Source organism: Neophocaena asiaeorientalis, unplaced genomic scaffold (assembly GCF_003031525.2).
Source record: "Neophocaena asiaeorientalis asiaeorientalis breed wild unplaced genomic scaffold, Neophocaena_asiaeorientalis_V1.1 scaffold523, whole genome shotgun sequence".
In the NCBI taxonomy this organism is placed as follows: Eukaryota; Metazoa; Chordata; class Mammalia; order Artiodactyla; family Phocoenidae; genus Neophocaena; species Neophocaena asiaeorientalis.
The window spans coordinates 1,651,597-1,660,726 of record NW_020175436.1 but is presented as its reverse complement, the minus strand read 5'-3'; the positions used below and the strand labels follow the sequence as shown (position 1 = coordinate 1,660,726).

Below are 9,130 nucleotides of genomic sequence, written 5' to 3'. Positions count from 1 at the left end.
GACATATTTAAAGTGATGAAAGGGAAAAACCTACAACCAAGATTACTCTACCCAGCAAGGATCTCATTCAGATTCGACAGAGAAATTAAAAGCTTTACAAACAACCAAAAGCTAAGAGAATTCAGCACCACCAAACCAGCTTTACAACAAAGGCTAAAGGAACTTCTCTAGGCAGGAAACGCAAGAGAAGGAAAAGACCTACAATAACAAATCCAAAACAATTAAGAAAATGGTAATAGGAACATACATGTTGATAACTACCTTAAATGTAAATGGTTGAAATGTTCCAACCAAAAGACATAGACTGGCTGAATGGACACAAAATCAAGACCCATATATGTGCTGTCTACAAGAGACCCACTTCAGACCTAGGGACACATACAGACTGAAAGTAAAGGGATGGAAAAAGATATTCTATGCAAATGGAAATCAAAAGAAAGCTGGAGTAGCAATTCTCATATCAGACAAAATAGACTTTAAAATAAAGACTATTACAAGAGGCAAAGAAGGACACTACATAATGATCAAGGGATCAATCCTACAAGACGATATAACAATTGCAAATATGTATGCACCCAACATAGGAGCACCTCAATACATAAGGCAAATGCTAACAGCCATAAAAGGGGAAATCGACAGTAACACAATCATAGTAGGGGACTTTAACACCCCACTTTCACCAATGGACAGATCATCCAAAATGAAAATAAAGAAGGAAACTCAAGCTTTAAATGATACATTAAACAATATGGACCTAAAACTGATCATTTTAACCACTAAGTGTACAGGTCAGTGCCATTAAGTACATTGTTGTGTAACCATCACCACTATCCATCTCCAGAAATTTTTCATCTTCCTATCTTTACAACCTAAAATTTTGTACCCAATAAACAATACTCCTCTTTCTCCCTCCCAGCCATCATTTTACAATTTTTTTTTTTTTTTTTTGCGGTATGCGGGCCTCTCACTGTTGTGGCCTCTCCCGTTGCGGAGCACAGGCTCCGGACGCGCAGGCTCAGCGGCCACGGCTCACGGGCCCAGCCGCTCCGCGGCATGTGGGGTCCTCCCGGACCGGGGCACGAACCCGCGTCCCCTGCATCGGCAGGCGGACTCTCTACCACTGCGCCACCAGGGAAGCCCTCAGCCATCATTTTAAATCAGATTAGATTGTGCACATCCTCCTCAATCATCCAGAAAACATTAGTTGTATATGAAATTTAATCTTACACTGTTTACTATAATCGTTACTAGTGAGTTTTGCACAACTGAACTCTTGAGACTCAACCATTATATCTAGAATTCAATTGTTGTCCCCCAAAGGGATTCTTCACCTACTGAATACATACATTCATAGCTAATAATGTACCGCTGACCCTTGAACAACACTGGGGTTTAGGGCACTGACCCTCTGCAAAAATCCCTGTATAACCCATAGTTGGTTCCTCAAAATCCTTGGATAGTGGTACACATAGATAGTGTGGTATCTATGGTGCACATAGATAGTGTGGTACTGTAGTATTCACTACTGAAAACGAACCAAAAAAACCAATGTACTAGTGGACCTGCGCAGTTCAAACTTGTGTTGTTCAAGGGTCAACTGTATTAGGCAAAGGAGCTGGAAGCAGCAGATTTGTCTCATGATAAACCTGGAAGCAAAGTAATCTACCTGCCTGGGGAAAGTTCTGGTGAGGGTGAGCGTGAGAGGCTGGAAGGAAGGATGGTTAAGTAACCTGGCTGTGGCAGTGTGGGGCAGAATGTTATTCTTGTTTCCACCCCAGCTGGCCAATAGCAGATGGGTGTACTGCGATTCAATCCTGACACTACCTGTCCAGAGTTAGCACAGACCCCACAGGTTGAAGGCAAGTCTTCCACAGACCTGCCCTCACGTCAGACACCAGCTGCAGTCTCAGGGGTTCTCCAGGCCACCCATACTTCTGACCATCTGGCTACAAATTTGGGGGTTCCCACAACCCTCCAGTTCTGATAATTCACTAGAACTTACAGAACGCTGAAAAGTGTTACTTACTTTTAAGTTTTACTATTAAGTTTTATTTTAAAGAATACACAGAAGGCAAGGTCTGCGAGGGCGCACAGGGCATCTGGGCCCTCTCGCCATGAAATCAGGGCACATCATCCTCCTGGCGAATTGATGCGGTCACCAACCAGGAAGCTCCACTGAGCCTCAGTGTACAGAGATTTTATTGGGCCTTCATTAGGCATGATTGATTTAACTCATCGGCTACATGTCTGAACGAAATCCCCAGGGTTCTCCCCTCCCTAGAGCTCTGGCAGGTGCAAAGTCTCAAACCTCTAATCACAGAGATGGGCCTTTCTGGTGACCAGCCCCCATTAGGAAGCTCTGCAGAACCTCCCACCAAGTGAGTAACCTCATTAGCACAACAAAGACACACTGATGCTCAGGAAATCCCAAGGGTTTTTAGAAGCTCTGTACTAGGAACCCAGGACAAACACCAGACAAATTCATCATTATATTGATACGAAAAACACTGGTAGCAATGAACATGTCTGCTGACAGAACAGATTATGTTAATAGTATGAGTTACTATATATGCATATTAAAAAAACAAAAGTAATCTTAAGGAGAATGAGAAACAAAATGTATCAGTAAGAAGACTAGAAACAAGATGTTTCCCCAAGGGAAGCTGGAAGAAAAGAACTTGATCAACCCAACTAAAGATGGGAAAAAGAAGGAAGAAAAAAAGAAGTAGCAGAAGAGATGGTAAGTAGAAAACATAAAACATCGTGGTAGAAATCAAGAATTCCTAGAAATCAAGAAGAAAGTGACAATCTAATACAAAAATGGGCAAATGGTATAAATAGGTAAAAACCAAAGGAAAAAATAAAAATGGCCAACAAAAATGAACAGTGGAGAGGAAAATGCAGACTGATACAAGGTAATGTTTTTCCTTCATCTGACTGGCAAAAGTTTAAAAGGGTTGGGACTTCCCTGGTGGCGTAGTGGTTAAGAATCCGCCTGCCAATGCAGGGGACACGGGTTTGAGCCCTGGTCCAGGAAGATCCTACATGCCATGGTGCAACTAAGCTGGTGAGCCACAACTACTAAGCCTGCACTCCAGAACCTGCAAGCCACAACTACTGAAACCCGCATGCCACAACTGCACCTAGAGCCCGTGCTCTGCAACAAGAGAAGCCACCGCAATGAGAACCCTCTGCACCACAATGAAGAATAGCCCCCGCTCGCTGCAACTAGAGAAAGCCTGTGCACAGCAATTAAGACCCAACACAGCCAAAAATAAACAAAGAAATAAATTTATTTTTAAAAAAAAAGGTTTAAGAGAACCATCTCCTCTGCAGGGAGGATCTGGGCTGGCCTTCTCATGCAATGTCGGGACAGGTACAGCATTTTTTGAACAGCTTGGCAGGATCTGTCAATATTTTAAATGTAAATACATACACTTTTACTTGGCAACTCCACTTTTAGAAAACTACCCTACAGAAACATTAGTGACATTATTTGTAACAGTGACAACTAACAAATAAATAAATGTTCACCAACAGGGAAAAATGGTTAAATAAATTATGGCACTTCCATATTATGGAATACTGAGGAGTGGTTAAAAAGAGCAATCAACAAAGACACACTGATGCTCAGGAAATCCCAAGGGTTTTTAGAAGCTCTGTACTAGGAACCCAGGACAAACACCAGACAAATTCATCATTATATTGATACGAAAAACACTGGTAGCAATGAACATGTCTGCTGACAGAACAGATTATGTTAATAGTATGAGTTACTATATATGCATATTAAAAAAACAAAAGTAATCTTAAGGAGAATGAGAAACAAAATGTATCAGTAAGAAGACTAGAAACAAGATGTTTCCCCAAGGGAAGCTGGAAGAAAAGAACTTGATCAACCCAACTAAAGATGGGAAAAAGAAGGAAGAAAAAAAGAAGTAGCAGAAGAGATGGTAAGTAGAAAACATAAAACATCGTGGTAGAAATCAAGAATTCCTAGAAATCAAGAAGAAAGTGACAATCTAATACAAAAATGGGCAAATGGTATAAATAGGTAAAAACCAAAGGAAAAAATAAAAATGGCCAACAAAAATGAACAGTGGAGAGGAAAATGCAGACTGATACAAGGTAATGTTTTTCCTTCATCTGACTGGCAAAAGTTTAAAAGGGTTGGGACTTCCCTGGTGGCGTAGTGGTTAAGAATCCGCCTGCCAATGCAGGGGACACGGGTTTGAGCCCTGGTCCAGGAAGATCCTACATGCCATGGTGCAACTAAGCTGGTGAGCCACAACTACTAAGCCTGCACTCCAGAACCTGCAAGCCACAACTACTGAAACCCGCATGCCACAACTGCACCTAGAGCCCGTGCTCTGCAACAAGAGAAGCCACCGCAATGAGAACCCTCTGCACCACAATGAAGAATAGCCCCCGCTCGCTGCAACTAGAGAAAGCCTGTGCACAGCAATTAAGACCCAACACAGCCAAAAATAAACAAAGAAATAAATTTATTTTTAAAAAAAAAGGTTTAAGAGAACCATCTCCTCTGCAGGGAGGATCTGGGCTGGCCTTCTCATGCAATGTCGGGACAGGTACAGCATTTTTTGAACAGCTTGGCAGGATCTGTCAATATTTTAAATGTAAATACATACACTTTTACTTGGCAACTCCACTTTTAGAAAACTACCCTACAGAAACATTAGTGACATTATTTGTAACAGTGACAACTAACAAATAAATAAATGTTCACCAACAGGGAAAAATGGTTAAATAAATTATGGCACTTCCATATTATGGAATACTGAGGAGTGGTTAAAAAGAGCAAGGTAGAGCTATGTAAATGGACACAAAAGATATCCAACTGTCGAATGAAATAAAAGTTAAAATTACGTAAAAAATGTTAAACCTAGAACAATATATGTTCTATGAGTCTATTGTTTTTTTTAACCTACCTGTCTACCAATCTACCTACCTACCAATCTATGCGTAAATGTGTCTGTAAATTCATATAAATAGGTGACAGGCTGACGATCCCTTATTTGAAACCTCAGAACTACGTGAGTTTCAAAAGTCAGAATTTTTTTTCCGATTGTAAAGGTAAGATGGGGGACGTGCCACACATTAAGTAACATCTCCAGGAGAGCCTGCAGCAGCCTTCATAATCAAACTCGTTAATATGTTTACAGTGAGATGTGTGATTATTTACAGTAGTAGGAAAGATGATGGTAATAAATAGCCTCACGTTGTTCAGATCAGACTTGCTACCACATGAAGACAGGTCGGATTTTACTGCCCCAAAATTATGAAAACAAACGAAACCCTCGGTTTTGGATAAATGAACTATGTATCAACTAAGATGATATCTGGGATGGGGAATGGAACAAGGAAAGGTGAAGAGGCACTTACATTTCCTGTTCTACATTATTCTGTTCATTTGAATATATTCATAATAAGAATGCATTTATGTTACCGGTTGTCAAATTAAAACCCATATGTAAAATTAAAAATGAGGAAAGATGCCTCAGAGAGTACAGAAAAGCCCAGAGGTGCAAAGAGCAACCCCAAGTCTGGGAACTGCCCCAGAAGCTCCTGGAAACATTCAATAAATATTTCCTGAAACAGCACACAGCATATGAGTAGGAAGTTCTGGTTCTCAAATACTCTTTCTGTATTGGCTGGTCACTTGTTTCTCGTGCTCAGAAAACGTTCACTGAGAATTGCATATGGCAAGCACCTCAAGTTCTAGGGTAAACATTTTTGAAAGAAACTGACACTTTAATCTTTCCAAGGGTTCAGTCAGTCCAGTGGTGCCAGGCAGACCATCCACAAGGCTGGGTGAGAAGGTATTAAATGAAGCACACGATGACTGTCTACATGTCAGATCTGGATCTCAAGGAACCATCCTGGTTCTTCCAGATCATGCCAGCCTCAGTTGCCAAGGCACCACCATCTCCAGCAAGCACACCCTCAGCGGCCTCTGCTCTGGAGGACCACAGATGAGACTGGAGCTCCCTCTCCCTGCTTCCCCTGTGTGATGCTGGAGGAATCTGCATCCCTCTGTTTCACCCCAGGTATTCAACCATCCCTCCACTGCTGGAGTTCAGCACAGCCACTGGTCCCCACACCACCTTGTCCTCAGGCAGGCATTGACAGATGTCTGGGCCCTCACCCCCTAATCCACTCTCAGCTTCAACACCAGCCTCACAGGCTTCCTCTGTCCTCGGCTGGGCCCTGCAGCCTGGATTCTTCATCTTCATCTTCGTCTTCCATGCCAGTGACCCTGCAAACTCCTAGCTCAAGAAGGTCTCGTCTGCTTCCGTTCCAGTCTCCACCGGGCTTCACCATCTCTCCACACTGTTCCCCCCTCCAGCTGCCAAACTCTCAAATCTTAAACTGGGAGCGGTGGCCTCTTTCCTCTTGCCAATGTACTTGATCCATCACCGCAGCTGATGGTGAGCAACAATTATTTTACTACATCTCCACCCCAACTCAACTCAGAGTCGACTGCTATCAAATTAGGTATCTGCTCAGCCTGACCTTCGCGTGGTGCTACAATGCAGGCCCAGCCAACTTCCTCACTTCCCTCTCATGCCTTCCCTCCTGTCTGGCTAGGCTGGAATATTCAGTGTTTTGTGAACTCTCCTTGCTTTCCACCTCCCAGCCTTTGCTCACCTGGGAAGTCCTCCCTTCACATCTCTCCTCATCAGCATCCTATCAGTCTTCTCAGGGTCTGCCTCTGGTTCCTGATTCCCCCTGATCCGACCTAATCTCTCCCTCCTTTGAAGCAACTAAGAACTCTGTACCTTTCGTGGCACTGCCTTCATTTTGAACTATGGCATCTGTGGATGTCTGAGTTTTTATACCAGATAGCAGGCAAGTTGGAAATGCCCAGTGCAAGGTAGGCCCTTGAGGCTCACTGTCTGAATTCACACCTTCATGGTTAGTTCACAGACTCCATAGGCTGATAAGGTCAGAGTCACAGACTCTGACCTCCTGGGGTCAGCTAGGTTTGCTATAACCTGTTTATGGCTTCTGGGAACAATCGTGACCGTGGTCACAGGGAGAATGTGTGAGTCAGTGTCACACTAGGTGAACGAAATATGCCCAAAACACTCTGAATGTGCATGAGACTTTAATAAATAAAAAGATGTATCAGGAACACAGTTACCCACCCACCTTACACGTCATCTAATCTAACTAGCACAAAAATTTCTGGGGGAGGTGTTTTATTATTTTAAGACTAACACTGAGGTCTCAGTTGAGTTGACTAAGTCAGGTTAAGCAAGGTCACCCAACGCTAAGTGTTAGAATTGAGATTTTAACCTGGGTCTGACTCAGAGACCAGTGCTCTTTGAAATTCCCCACATCTGTAAACTTGTACACTTGTGACCTATGTACTCACAAATATACTCTCAAGTATATTCACCGGTATACTCACAAGTATACTTGTGACTTATATTCACACGTCATGTTCACTCCCACATTGACGAGGTCACAGGTACAAACATATCTCATATTGTAGCTTACTCTCTTTTTATGTCTTTTAAAAAAAATAAAATTTATGGGCCCCCACAAAATAAAGTGAAACAACACCGTGGTTAAAAGAGCTTCCAGGAAATGCAATCAAAACCATAGTGAGGGCTTCCCTGGTGGCGCAGTGGTTGAGAGTCTGCCTGCCGATGCAGGGGACGTGGGTTCGTGCCCCGGTCCGGGAGGATCCCACATGTGGAGCGGCTGGGCCGCTGAGCCTGCGCGTCTGGAGCCTGTGCTCCGCAATGGGAGAGGCCACAACAGTGAGAGGCCCGCATAACGCAAAAAAAAAAAAAAACCATAGTGAGATATCACTTCATATCTGTTAGAATGGCTATTATCAAAAAGACAAGCAATAATGTGTGTTGGCAAGGATGTGGAGAAAGGGAAACCTTTGTACAGCGTCGACTGGAATGTAAATTGATGCAGCCAGAGGGATATTTTGGTATATTTCTTCCAGGCATTTTCAACATGTAGCTTTTTTCCATAGTTGAAAAATAGTTTTTCCGTAGTTTCCATGTTGTATAAATAGTTGTACACTCTGGTGGGTTAGTTTTTTTGCACTTATTATAACAGATATTTTCTGATGTCACTGAAATCTCTTCCTGAACGTCACGTTTACTGGTGATGCTTCCTTGTCTATCATTTTCCAGTGCTTAGGCTTTGGGGGCGTTTCTGGTTTACTGTTATAATGTGCAGAGCACAGGACTTTTTTCTCTAGAAACCTCAGCTTAGGTCTTTAAGATCCATTCCATTACAGAGAAGTAAGCGGGCAGCAGTCAGCTCGGGGAGCAATTTCTCTTACTTTAAGAAAAGCTTTCCCTGGTGGCGCAGTGGTTGAGCGTCCGCCTGCCGATGCAGGGGTCGCGGGTTCGTGCCCCGGTCCGGGAAGATCCCCCATGCTGCGGGGCGGCTGGGCCTGTGAGCCATGGCCGCCGAGTCTGCGCGTCCGGAGTCTGCGCGTACGGAGTCTGCGCGTTCGGAGCCTGTGCTCCGCAACGGGAGAGGCCACAACAGTGAGAGTCCCACGTACCACGCACAAAAAAAGAAAAGCTTTCAATATAAAGGTCAATTTTGGAGTCCTTAGAGAGATTTAAATAATCAGCATTCAGAAAGACAGAGGATCTAGTTACACACACTGGTACTTTACGGTCGAATAATTGTTTTAACCTTTCACCTAGCGCTCTCGCCCTACAGCAATCTGAAACCAGGGCTGGGAGTCCCGAAAGGCAACTTCTCCAAGGGGTCGCGCCCCTGCCGCCCGGACACACCCGCGCAGGCTTCTGAGTGCGGGCAGCGGCCCGGGTCCCCTTACCTGGGCAGCGCCAGCTCCTCCTCCGCACGGTCCCAGGAGCTGGCGAGCGAGGGCAGCGCCAGGACCCCGTCCAGGCCGAACACGGCAGCACGCAGCGCCATGACTGCCTGCACCTCACCCTTCCACCCAGTTACACACCGCTGCGAGGAGATGGACGAAGGCCGGGGCGCGGGACCACAGCGGCGAGCCGACGGCGCCTCCCAAGTCGAGTTCGGCCCCGCCCAAGCCCCCTGTCCTGGCCCCGGCTCCGCCCCTGCCCCGGCTTCCTCCCAGCCCTCTGTTCTGGCC

General features: G+C 44.6%; 1 protein-coding gene across 2 annotated transcripts in view; it reads right to left on the bottom strand.

Annotated features, from left to right (window-relative positions):
• The window catches only part of EPHX2 (epoxide hydrolase 2), a 57,319-nt gene extending 48,289 nt beyond the window's left edge, over positions 1 to 9,030 (bottom strand). The window contains exon 1 of one of the 2 annotated variants that reach the window (XM_024767754.1): positions 8,843 to 9,030. In XM_024767754.1, the coding sequence (XP_024623522.1) occupies positions 8,843 to 8,943 (101 nt within the window). In that variant the 5' untranslated portion in view covers positions 8,944 to 9,030. The remainder of the gene's footprint in view (positions 1 to 8,842) is intronic. The other variant, XM_024767755.1, reaches the window with a different exon arrangement.
• Positions 9,031 to 9,130: the final 100 nt, after the last annotated feature.